Below are 13,884 nucleotides of genomic sequence, written 5' to 3'. Positions count from 1 at the left end.
ATTGTTTTTTACTGCAGCGTAGTACTCTAATGTGTGTATATTCCATACTTTCTTCCTACCATTTTTTTCACGTGGCCGACAGTTTAAGACACTGGGAGGTGGCTTGTACAAATCACCCTACATACATTTCCAAAGTATGGGCTTCACTTCTCAGTATAAAAATGGTTGGCAGAGGCCGGGCGGTGATGGCGCACGCCTTTAATCCCAGCACTCGGGAGGCAGAGGCAGGCGGATCTCTGGGAGTTAGCGGCCAACCTGGTCTACAAGACCTAGTTCCAGGAAGGGCACCAAAACTACAGAGAAACCCTGTCTCGAAAAACCAAAAAAAAAAAAATGGTTGGCAGGTTGGCATCTTATCAAGCATCTACTCTCCTACCAAATATACTTTAGAAAGACTTCTTCATACCACAGCTGTTCTCTATGCATCTGAATCCTTGTGAATTATTAAATCATACTGGAGAGCCTGTTTCCTTAACACTGAACTATCTTATACATCGTAATTTACTTAGCCAATTCTGTATTGTACATCTGCTTCCAAATTTTCAACACACAGTACTGTAATGAATGTTGTGGCATGCAGATGTGTGTAGCAGTTTCTGAAGATTTCCTTTGACAAATGAAAAAAAAAGCAATTTTAACCAAGGTGCCTGTACTTTTACTTATAATAATTTTACTATCTTACCAAAAAGTTCAATAACAACTGCATTTCTATCAGTTCTTCATGGTAGTATACTCAGCACACAGTATAATAATTTGGTTTGGTTAGGATTGGTTTGGTTTAGCAAGACAAAGTTTTGTTGTGTGTAGATGTAAGTTTCTGTCCCACCCAGTCCCACAGCCGATCAGTCCCAAAGTAACACACAAAGGCTTATACTAACTATACACTGTTTGGCCTATTAGTTCATATTTATTATTATCTAGTTCTAACAACATAAATTAACTCATAATTCATTCTTGGCTATGTTTGGCCATGAAGCTTGGAACCTCTTCTCAGTAACACATTCTCATCTTGTTTCCTCTGCATCTGGATGGTGACTGTGTCTCTTCCTTTCCTCTTCCCAGAATTTTTCTAGTCTGGTCACCTCACCCATACTTTCTGCCTGGCTACTGGCCAATCAGCATTTTATTAAACTAATATGAGTGACAAATCTTTACAGTGTACAAGCATTATCCCACAGAGGCTGTATCCAGATTGGTCTTGAGTTCACAGTCCCCCAACTTCAGCTTCCTGATTGCAGAAACTTCTGTTGGCTAATCTAGTAGGCAAAGTTTTTTCATGTCTGAGAACTGTGTGAAGATTTGCCTGTTATGATAGAGATTATTTATTTCTGTGTCTCCAAGTTCCTGTTTTGTATGTTAGTCACTTAGTACCTAAAGGATGTCATGATTGATTTCATCTTCAGGTTTCCTGGATCTTTCAAGAAGGAAGTGATTCATTTAAATTATGATTTCCTTTATTAATCCATGTTATTTTATGGAGTGAGAATACACTCGGAACATACACCTGTAATACTAGCACTCAGAAGCTGATGTGGGGCGACTGTTGCAACCCTAAGACAAGCATGGGTACTAAGCTAGCTAGGGCTATATAGAAAGTCTCTGTCACACACACACCTTGCAAGATGCATTAGAGTTAATCTATCAAAAAAAGTACCTCATAGAAAATCAAATGTATACATTGTTAATTATTAAATTTACAGTTAGTGAGACTGTGTTCAGCAAACCTCAGAGAAAACTAGTATAGCTAATTAAACAGGGAGAAATTACCATCAGAAGTGGCTTCTGTGAGACAGTGTTAGAACCAGTGCTCTGCAATTCAGACAGAACAGAACCCACAACACGCAGCTCTCCATAAGGAAAGGTATGAATGACGCTGTGTTCTAGTGGAGGAGATGTAGAGTTGAGCACAAAGCTTCAGCGTCTTTAAGCTTCCCACAACTGAGTCACACTATCCCAGCCACAAGATGGCAAAGGGCACTGATGTACCCTTGGTTCAGTTGCTGGGAGCATGGAATTGAGCAAAGTTTTATCTCACCCAATTTGTATGAATCAAAACTTAGTTTAGGAACTGTTAAGAACATGATAAAACTCTCAAGAAAAAAAATCAATCGTCATCTACAAATTTTCGATTCAAAAAGATTATGTAAGAAATTCAAACAGGTTAATTATTCACAGCCATGGGAACAAACAAGGAAACTTGCTCGGTTGGGCTTGGTAAGGCAAGGCTGTTTTACCAAACCGCAAGATATTTAGCCTAATGGAAAAGCGACTTAACAGTAGCCGAAAATAAACTTCAAATAGCTGAGGGAAAGGTTTCCATTTTTAATTTGGACGGTTCCCATGGAAGAGAGCAAAAGCGATGCCTGAAGAGGAAGGGAAGCCATCAACAGGAAGGTGTCTGCAGATTTTGGCTTGGCGCTGGCACCCTGCGAGCTACCTTGAAGCAGCACCACGGCCTTGCTCTTCACTCTGATGATGAGACGTTGTTCTCTTTAAACAGCCACAAATGCGCTGATGAGGGTGAAAAGAAAAGACACGATGCACTAACGGGCATTTACACGTCTGGATGATGGCCAGTCCACGGCTCTCCTTTGCTGGAAGACTTTTTCATTTCCAGCGTGATATAATGGCATGTAAAAACCGGTGTGCAAGGGTTTTCACTTCATTTCTTTTTCTCTGGGACAAGGTTTTACCCCAAATTCCTGACTCCCAGGATTACAGCACAAGCTGCCATACCTGGTTCTGATCTTACTCCTTTTCCACCAAGCTAATACAGTAGCTCACACAAACATTTCAGAAACCAGTATTCATTTCAAGCTTGTCCTTAGTGTGTCCCTCATTAAATTGGAAGGCAATATTACTGATTGGGCTGTTCATAAAAACTCAAAGATATGAATTTTTTTTGAGACAAGGTTTGCCGAGCAGTGGTGGTGCACTCCTTTAATCCCAGCACTCGGGAGGCAGAGGCAGGCGGATCTCTGTGAGTTCGCACTGCCCAGAAATTCAAAGATTTGAAAGCCTTCCAAACCTACGTGTCACCTCTATACTACGAGCTAGATCATCTTCTGGAACTGGCTGGCCATCTCCCTGTCCTACATGGTAGTCACTGGGACAAGCAGCTGTGAGATGCGTGAAGGGGGTTATGGAGGCCATTTACTTGAAATTTTCATTTGTATTTAATTTTATCTATTATATATTAAAATTAGTAGCCACATATGCATATGGCTAGTGCCTCTCACAATAGACAGCACAACTGTAGAAGTGGAACGATTTTTCTCAAAATTCCAGAGAGGACAGGAGCCCTGGTACAACAGGGCTCGTAAGATGAGAACTGTAAGCAACTGCTTCCAGATTTCTCACTAAATTGGAAATTAAGCTAAAGATCACTGGGAAAGCACTGTAAACCCTGTTATGCTCAAGGGACTAAGTTGTGCTCTAAATGCAAGCATTTTCAAAAAGGAATGGCCAAGTACTGCTTTCTTTACATCTTTGCATTAAATTCCTCTTCTCATCAACTAAATAATACACATTCTTACCTTTTAAAGCATATTTTCTAACTAAAATTATGTGGAGTTACAGACAGACTCCAACCTAACACATCCCATTAAGGAGGGATATTGGGATGCTATCTGTGACGTGTGTGTGTGTGTGTGTGTGTGTGTGTGTGTGTGTGTGTGTATGCCTGTGTGTTACATGTGTGAAGAGATCACCTGTCTCTGCCTCCCAAGTGCTGGGATTAAAGGTGTGCGCCACCACCACCTAGCTTGACATTCAGCAGGCACTTACAGTCATATATACACATACTCTCACACAGGCATACACATATGTACATAATTAAGAAAATAAAGATACATATTTAAAAATGTCAAGTGCCTGCTGAATCCAAGAAAGGGTACTGAGCAGCTGCAAGGCTCCTGATATGGGTGCTAGGAACCAATCTCATCTTCTCTGTAATATCAGTGTGCACTGTAACTGCTGAGATACCTTTCCATCTCCCAAAGTGACTTTTTAACAATTCTGACAAAGTATTCCAAAGTGAGAATACTGAAAATAATATTTGAAAATGTTTCCAGTGTATGTGAGTTTTGTTACCAGAATCTAAAAATATTCAGAGAGCCTTGCAATTTAAACTTGAAAATAAAAATTCCCAATCAATCCTACAAGAAGAGTATAAGCTAATTTTAAATATATATATATATTATTTTTAGCATTAAATATTTATATCATTTTATTTTTATATATATGCGCACAGATACACACAAATATACTCACATGCAAACATATACCCCAATACATACATATATATATATACAAACATATGCGGAATATATACATGTACATATATACAATATACATATATTCCTTTAATAGATACATATAGTCCTTTAAAATACTAAAATGCTCAGTTTTCAGATTAGCTTATAGGGATCAACACCAGTTAAGATGAAAACCTGCTGAGTATATTTTTGCATAAACCTTTGAAAAACTGGTAGATGGAACTGAAAAAATGAACATCATGATTTAGCAAAAATGGATTCATTCCATTTGTGTTGGTAGAGCCTTGCAGAGTGTGCTCATCACCAGTGACAGATGTTAAAGCTAAGTAAAAAGCCTGCTGAACCTAGAAACCCTTAGGTTGTTGTATTCCTAAGGAATAAATTATTGTAACAATGATGACAAATAATTAGTTGTAATGTTCTTAATAAAAAACTTAGTAAGGTACAAGGTAAATGTAATGCTCTCTTTAAAGATATAATTACTTCCTTTTACAAAATATCATTTTAATTAAGATATTTCAGCCTTATGCCAACCTGATTAAGATTTGTATACTCTGTATATTTAAGATGTAGGAGGCACTTAGTGTTTACTAGTAGCCTATAATCAAACAGCTTAAAGCTACTGATTAGTGCTTCCTAGTTCTTGCTGCTGTTGTTGTGGTTGTTGTGGAAATGAAACTTCTAAAATAAAAATCCATTCATTTTGCATGTATAAAAAACTGTAGAAAAGAATTCTTTGTGTACTCAAAGCATTGGTAGGGTAAGAGGTTAAGAACGAAATGGGTACTGAATATATGGCCCAGTCCATTCTGTGATGATCCAGAAGAATCGCCATGCACTTCATCCTGAGAGGTGGTCTCAGATCTTGCCTTGCTATGTTCCTGGCGATGGTGGCATAGATTCCTAGACCTGGCTATATGAATCCAGTGGGAAATTCTTTTTCCTCATAGTGTTCTTGGGGCTTTTGTCGTTGTGCACATCAGTTTTCCGTTTCCAGCATCAGTCCTGCTCAACTGATATAATTTGTTCCAGGAGCCAAAATGTCAACACACCAGAAAAATTTCAAAATGAAGTTGGGACATATATTAAGTCCCTCTACTATTTAAAGAGGAGAATATTAAACAATAGCAAAATACAGAACCTACTCCAAACTATAGCATCTTGATTTCTAAGGATACTGATATTCATAAAAATAAGACCCTGCATCTAAAAATGTGACTCACATTAAGTATTTTTCAAAGTAATGAGTTTACACAGTGAACCCTGGAGTCAGAGCTACAAGATCAGGACAAAAGGAATATGGAGCAGCTGAGAACTGCTCCAAGCAGCAGATTTTTCCTTGTTCTCCTTAAAAGTGAACTCTTCAAGAAAAGTTAGATTGTAATCTCTGTGTAAAAAGCTACACAGAGACAGAGTACAGGGGGTTCCTAGTGCTTAGACTTTCCAATTAAATCAACACAGACAGAGTACAGGGGGTTCCTAGTGCTTAGACTTTCCAATTAAATCAACACAGAGGACAGAAGGGAAGTTCCTGGTGCTTAGACTTTCCAATTCACACCAACACAGAGGACAGAAGGGGAGTTCCTAGTGCTTAGACTTTGCGATTCACACCAGCACAGAGAAGGACAGAAAGGAGCTCCTGGTTCTAAGACTTCATGTGTAATGTACATTGATTGCCGCTTCTTGAAGAGACCACCACCACCAGAGGAGCTTAGAGAAGTGTGAACAGTTCCACGATAGCCCTTGTAAAATACGTATGACTGCATCAAAAACCTCCTGATCCTGGCACAGATACAAAAGCCCTTATGTTCAACTTGAATACCTGTAAAAGCCACAGAACAGGAAGGGAGCAGGTTCTAAGTCAAAATATGCAGTATCTCACTTTTCCCTTTCTTTTCAAAAATAAGTTCATTTTATGGGTTTGAGTGCTTAGTTTGCGTGCATATATGTGCACCATATATGTACCTGGAACTGGTAGAAATCAGAAGAGGGCCCTAGTTCCCGTGTAATCTGGGTTACAGGGGGTTGAGAACTGCCATGAACCCTGGTCCTTTGCTCAGCAGCCAGTGCTCTAACCACTAAGCCTCTCTCCAGCCCATCATTACAGCTTCTTGATAGCACTTTTGGAGCACTGAGCTTCATGCTACAACATATTCAAATAAGTCATTGAACTGTCAGTTGTCCTAAAGAATGTGCTTTTTGAGTTTTTCCATGAGAAACTGGGTAAATACTATGCATATATATGTATGTGTATTATGAAAAGTCACATATTTCAACCTAATCTTTGTTCATTGGAATAGAAAACAGTATTGTTTCTTGAAATAATTTATTTGAAAACTCTAAAATACACAAGACTCAAAAAATTAATATTGCTGATGCAATGAAAATAAATCAATCTTCTAAAAGTAGTTATTGGTAATAAAACCATCCAGTTAAAAAATGAATGCCACAAAGAAACAAAATGACTCAAACATTATTATAAGCTAAGAAGGGCCCATCTTCCTATTTCTAAACAGACTGTTGACTCCAGCACCCATACCAAAGCAAGGCTGCCTAAAAATGGTCACTCTTAGACCAATAACCACAGTGGGAATTCCAGCACAGAAAAAAAAGTCCATGCTAGTTAAAGACAATGCAAAATGGCCATACACAATTGCCATGGAGATAACCAAACTAAGGACAATCACCAATCATCAATTGAAATTTATATGTTTGAAATTGCTAGAGTCATTCAAAGGGAAGTAAAGCCTCAGAAATACTCAAAACCGTAGGATTACCAAATAGGGACAGAAGGTTTGACCAAAGCAAAAGGGCTCACATACATCATGGAGTCCCACTAGGTAAGGGATTGAGGTAAAAAGCTACATAGGGTTGGCTATGTGAGGGTATATAGACATGGAAGAGATTTGGGAACATATGCGCGGAACCAAAGAGGAAAGACAGCATTATATGAACATTATGGAGGTGAGATAGGTTTAAAGCAGCATCTCTCAATATGTGAGTTGTGACTTTTTTCGGAGTCTAACAACTCTTTCACGGAGATTACCTAAGACCATCTTGCAGATCAGATATTTATATTACAGTTCACAACAGTAGTAAAATTGCATTCATGAAGAAGCAATAAAAATAAGTTTATGGTTTGCGGTCACTACAACATGAAGAACTGTATTAAAGGGTCAAAGCTTTAGGAATGTTGAGAACCATTGGATTTAGAAGGACAAGGAAAAGTATGAAGTTGTTGGGGTACTTGGGGGTGGAGAATTGGGGGCTATTGTGATAAAGAGAATGGAAGTGGATAAAGGTTTACGTGATACGTAGGGGAGTGTGGGACTTTGGGAGATCATTGGGAGAATGGTGACCTTGGTGCTATCTTAGTGATGTGCAACAGCATGATATTGCAGGGTGTGCATAAGGTGCAAATGTGGAGGGATTATATGCATATATGTTCATACATATGCCTGTGTGCCTATAATTACAATGACAAAAAGAAGTACTTAATGGCAAACGTCCCTTATGGCTTAAATGGCCTTGCTCTAAAACCATATATGTGCAGTATGCACAACAGCCATTCACAAATGGAGAAGTTCAAATTAAAGATGCTGGGTATGACTTTGTAGAAACACCACACCCTCCTATTTAAAATAAACTGAGTCAATTTTCCTTACAAATTTATGGAGTCAACCTTGGGATATTCCAAGTGTTAAAGGTCAGAAAACTGGAATTATGTGCATTTTTTCACAGCATCTTTGGACCTGAGAGACAGATTAGTGAGAAGATATTTCTAGTATGTCATCATATTTCTTCTTTGAAACTGCAAAAGGCAAGTAGCAAGGGTCATTGCTGTTGCTGTTGCTTCATGAACAAAAAAGACAGGTCTTTCACAGAAGTGTAATCTCTGTTCTTTATCAGCCAGAATCCCACCCAGTCAAACCCGGTGGGGGTGGAAAGGAGGAAAATGCACACAGCTCTCACAATCCCTTTCCAGGTCCCTGCAGATAAGTTTCTCCTTGTTTTCCAGACTACCCTGCCGTACCTGCTCTACTACATTTTAGCAGATGGCAACGCGTCTAAAGGGATCCCACAAATGTGACAATGAGCATCACCATGCATGAAAAGATGTTTGCTCTGTTTGGTCCCACTGGGGCTGTTTCCTCATTTCTTGATTGTTGTACACTTCTAGCTTGTTCTAAAGAATTAAATCATCCTTTAATCAAAGTCAAATTTCAGCCACAACCTTACTTTTTGGCCTTGTCTTAAGGGTCCCCAAAACAGTTTCTCTGCAGAAATGTTATTTTCTCCCCTCTTTCAGTTTATTTGACAGAAGTGAGATGTGTCTGGATTCTTTCCTTCTCGTTCGGATGCGCAGGGTCATTCACCCACGCAAATGAAGCATGTGCGAGAGCCTTCCACACCTTTGCCTCCAATTTCGGAAGATCTAATCCTTGTGTTCTTACCTCTGAGTTGTTAAGATGGCATTTGTGAGTCCCTGAAAACCAGCCGTCACTCGAGCATTGGTCAATGTCCACTTTCTGGAGATTTATATCAACTTTCATCACACCCCTAAAATGAAACAAAGAAGAAGAAAAAGTCAGCGTGAGCCTCGACATTTTCTAACCGAGTTCTGCCTTGGAAATGAGACGAATGTAAAGAACGTCCTAAACTGTTCACACTGCTAAACTGTTCACACTGCTAAACTGTTCACACTCCTAAACTGTTCACACTGCCCACTTAGGGTTAACTCAGTTAACTCAGAGAAGAAACATAGGAGGGCAAATCCAGCAAACACTCATTTTGTTCAGCTTGCAAAAGTAAGGACTTTGTACATTCACAATCTCCAGCCTCTTATTGTGGTACCTGGAACAGAAAAGGTGCTCAGTAAATAGCTAAAGATTTACTAAACCACACAGTATGGTTGTGGACATCGCAGAAAACTTGACTCTAAAATAACACCTGTCCCAAAAATGCCTTCTTTACAGTGAGTCGTAGTCGAGTGCTAATCTCATTTCACTCTCCCGCTAAAACTTGTCATCTGTGGTGGGAGCTCAGAGAGGCTGGCGCAACCGGGAGAAAAAGCTTCTCTTTCCACTCCTCTTCTATAAGTTACATAAATGCACAGATGATAGATAGGTGGATATTTATAACGTGATGTAAAACGTAGAACGTAGGAGTTAGTATTAGTAACTAAGATTAAGATTTAAAAAAAAAATTGCTTGCTTTGACCAAACCTGTGCTTGCTTTGAGCAGCTATTAAGAGTTGTTGGCAAACTGCTACCAAATACGCCAATGTTATAAATGTATTATTCAATAAATTCTGACATTATGGATAGACACAGGCATATCCATCTCTGTTTATGACATAGTACACATGACAGACAATAAATGATAGTTATAATAAATTCTATGATGTGGTTTTGGTCTTGTTTGTTTGTTTAGTTTTCAACTTGACACAAGCCAGGGTCATCTGGGCAGAAGGACCCTCAACTGAGTAAACACTGATATCAGATTGACTCAGACTGAGCGGTTGGTAAGACTGTGGGGGTACTTTCTTGATTAAGGATTGTCAGGGGAGGGCCCAGCCCAAGTTGGTGATACCATCCCTGAGCAGGTGGTCCTGGGCTTTCCAAGAAAGCAAGCTAAGAAAGCATAGCAAGCAAGCCAGGAAGTAGTTTTCCTCCATGGTCTATGCTTCAGTTTCGGCCTGTAGGTTCTTGCCTTGACTTCCCTCCATGATGGACTGTGATCTAGGTCATATAAGCAAAATTAACTGTTTTCTCCCCAAACTGTTTTTGTTCATGGTGTTTATCACAACAATAGAAGGCACACTATGACAGGAAACATTACAAAGAAAAAAACATTATGGTGGAGGGGAACAGGTCAACAGGATAAGAGGAGATCGGGATAAAATTTATGACTGGAATAATGACAGCCCTTCACCTTTCATGACCAGAATCATGAAGTTTCCCACTGGACTGTCATTGGCTACAACATTTTAGTATTCTCCCTTGAATGCCTCATTATGAAGCATAAATTATCCAAAATAGCTATTTTTACTTGTGTCAAAATTTCTAGAAATAATGAGTTCAGTTTTTTTGTTGTTGTTGTTGTTGTTGTTTTGGGTTTTTTTCTTTTTCCAGCTATTTGTAACACCACGGAGAGCTTAGAGGCAAGACAGGCCAAAAGTCTTGCTTGCTCAGCACCGTGGTCTCCCGTGGGAACTGCAGGAGGCTACCATTGTTCTGCTGCTTTTCTTTGAAGAAAATTGGCTTCAGAGATAAGTAGCTTACTGGTTGAGAACGTTCTCCTTTAGTTTTAAGTTCATATATAGAAACTAAAAAGTCGCCGCAGACTTTCAACCCAGCCACGAAGCACTTTGGGTTTGCTCAAAACCACCAGAGGTAAATGAGCCGTGCGTTCACCAGATGGGAAATCAGTGCTGACTCATCTTCATTAGGGCCTCCTCGGTGCCTGGAGACCCACTGAGCCCTGGGGAAGGTGCTACAGACTTCCGGAGAGGGAGGGGAGTTTAGGGGGGACTCTGTCAGAGGGAAAAGTTCTCATACTGGGGAACAGTAGACATTTTGAAGGAACGCAGAGACGCAAATGAGCACGGTCCCTCATTCAGAGGCCAGCTCCAAGCCCCAGTCCGCCTGCACCCGGAGTCTCTGGGGCAATGTCTCTGGGGCGGAAGTTCTGTTCCGTCCTTTCGCATCCCAGAAGCTCCACATGCTGCCAGGAAATGACTGTAGTTTAAATGCCTCAGGACTAGAAAATGAAGGGAGAAAAAGACTATTGGTGACCTCCAGAGATTAAAAAAACAATGGATGCTATAAAACTATAACTTTTATTATAAAGTAACTTTTGTTACTCCTAAAACCCTTGATGTGCCATAGACCAATGTGTCCTCCCCTACTTGTTGTGGGCGGGGAGGGGCGGAACGGGAGGGGAGGGGAGGACACAGGACAAGCTTCAAATTCCTTTCATCCTTGACAGTCTAATATTCTGTCACCCTGAATAGGTTTCCGTACCAAAGTCATTGCCAAGTGCTGCAAATTGGCTTTCCACACTTTTCTCGTCTTTTGACATTTCTGTCCCATTGCCACTAACTAGTTTCATTACTAACTGCTTTCAGATCTTCATCTCTAACCCAAGTAACAGCTTTTTAATAACAGCTGTTTGCTTCAGTCTGGCCTTGTTCTGGGTAGAGGTCCCAGTGTGACATCTATAGAGTTCAGAGCTTTGCATCCAATGTAAAGACTAAGTCGCTGATATACATTCCCAACAGTTTGACCTTTGTCCTGACAGATGTATTATAACTTTTGGTGGATGCATACCACGGACACAAAGAATATTACCAGAGCCCAATGAGGTCCCCCAGGTGGCTATAGCAATAACTTAGTGTTTGAATTTATTTTCCTATTGCTGTGATTAAACAGAATGATCGAAAAACAAGTTGGGGGAAGGAAGGGTTCTGTCATCTTGTACTTTACTGTCCACCATCAAGGGGAGCCAAGGCAAGAGCCTGGAGACAGAAACTGAAGCAGAGGCAACAGAGGAACACTGCTTAGTGATTTGCCATCTATGACTTGCTCAGCCTGCTGTCTTCTATAACTAAGCACCACCAGCCCAGAGGTAGCACCTTGTGCAATGAGTTGGGCTTTCCAACATCAATCATCAAGCAAGAAAGTGCCCTACAGACTTGCCTACAGGCCAGTCTGGTGGAGGCAATTGCTCAGCTGAGGTTCCCTCTTCCCAGATGACCCTAGTTTGTGTCAAGTTGACCAAAACTCACCATCACTGTTAGTTTCTGCTGCATCCTGACTCAGCTGCCAAAGCAACTACATCACCACCTGTTGCCAGACGCCCTTCCATCCCCAGCTATGCATGTGCCCCCCCCCTTTAAAAGTGCCCATCAGAGCACAGCTGCTCTCTCTCTCATCTCTGCTCTCTCTCTCCCTCATGTCACCACTCCCTCATGTCACCACTCCCTCATGTCACCACTCCCTCATGACCTTTCACTCTTTCTCCGTCCCCTCCCCCACTTCCCCTCCATATTTCCCCTCCCCCAATAAACCTCTTGCCCCAGCTCTGTTGCTTAGTGGCACACCTTGGCAGGGCCCGCCAAAAGGTACCCACTTCAACTTTCTCTTTTTTAATATTTACCGTCACACTTAGCTCTGTCCAGTACAACTGAAGACTGCCTTAGCACACAGCCTGAGTCGTCCTGCACTGCCTTGTAGCCAGTTTCCAGAAATGCCCACTGCCTGAGAATGGGGATGTGTTATAGCATAAAGAGACTCTTGCAACTAAACTGTCATTCTTTCAGAAATTTTTCCAAAACAGTTGGTCAGTAAGCTCACTGTTGGTATCTCCAAGGACCTCAGAAGGTGCCATGCAAGCAGGGGCCAACAAACTGAAGTATATTGAAGTAAAGGTGATACAACCCCGAAAACGTGTAAATACGATCCTGACCCTTCCCTATTCAACACCAATATTTTCATTTTCATAAACTGAAAGCCATAGAAGATAAAACTTCTTGGCACAGCGTTCTAGTTGGGCCTCTCCCACTTCTGACCTCTAATCCCTCATGTATGCATTTTGTTTTGTTTTGTTGTTGTGTTGTGTTTTAGACAACTCAGAATGACATATAGGGCCCAAGAAAATTCTCACTGTCTCACAAAACCTTGCCTTTATAAGTTCTGGCATTAAATCCGGGGCTTCACACAGTTAGGCACTCTACAACTGAACTATGTCCCAATCTCTCTGGCATTATATCTTTCTTAGGTATTTTCTCCTAACTTCTCAGTAATGCAAACACCCAATTAACTTTGGAAAAAGTTCCAATGTTAAGGAGAAGCAAAAAGTAGCTAAACTAACAGCGGGCAAAGGAAAACTGAAGGACGGAGGTTTAAGCAAAGATAGACTCTCAGGAACATCTGTGGATGAGAGAATGAAAAGAAAAAAACTGGAGACCAAAGGAAAACTTCCAGAGTCTGCTGGGTTTCTCAGCCCTGTTACCTTGAGCTCTAACTCTCTGCTCTACTACTGGGGGAGAAAGCGACACAATGGTCCATGGAGTCAGCATTAATGAAAAATGACGGAAAATGTGCGAACACTATAAGAGGAAAAAGGTAAATAACCAACACAGCCACAAACCCAGTGTTCTTCAACAGAGAGTCACCTGTCTGCTGGTGCAGTCAGGACAAAAAAGTTGTGAGAGTAACTAAGCATTCTCTGATTGGATTTAGGGCCTACTCCATCAAGGGAAACCCATGCTTAACACTGCTCAGGTGGCCAAGAACCTGGGACTAGATAGGCCATGGACCTAGAGAAAAACTAAATTCAATTGTTCTGCTCAAGCAATTTGCCAAAATAACGACTCCTAATGACGTTCTGCTATACCCCTAGATGACTGTCTTGCTCAGTCATCATCAGAGAGGTTTATACCTGCAATAGATGGAAACAAATATAGAAACCCACACAGGATAATGGCAGAGTGAGAGACCATGGAACACCCAATCCTAAGTGAAACATCTCCATCGAAAATCCCTACCATCCCCCTCAGGACTCAGATCTTTGTAGAAGAGGGATCAGAAAGACTAAGAGCCAG

The 13,884-nt window shown here is 40.7% G+C and overlaps 1 protein-coding gene across 1 annotated transcript in view; it reads right to left on the bottom strand.

Moving 5' to 3' along the window:
- Gpr158 (G protein-coupled receptor 158) overlaps positions 1-13,884 on the bottom strand; it is a 362,091-nt gene that overhangs the window by 311,553 nt on the left and 36,654 nt on the right. The window contains exon 2 of the mRNA XM_005354743.3: positions 8,732-8,837. Coding sequence (XP_005354800.1) covers positions 8,732-8,837 — 106 coding nt within the window. The remainder of the gene's footprint in view (positions 1-8,731; positions 8,838-13,884) is intronic.

The sequence above is a fragment of the Microtus ochrogaster genome, chromosome 16 (assembly GCF_000317375.1).
Source record: "Microtus ochrogaster isolate Prairie Vole_2 chromosome 16, MicOch1.0, whole genome shotgun sequence".
Lineage (NCBI taxonomy): Eukaryota > Metazoa > Chordata > Mammalia > Rodentia > Cricetidae > Microtus > Microtus ochrogaster.
The sequence above is the reverse complement of the archived record's forward strand: the minus strand, read 5'-3'. Positions and strand labels throughout refer to the sequence as shown.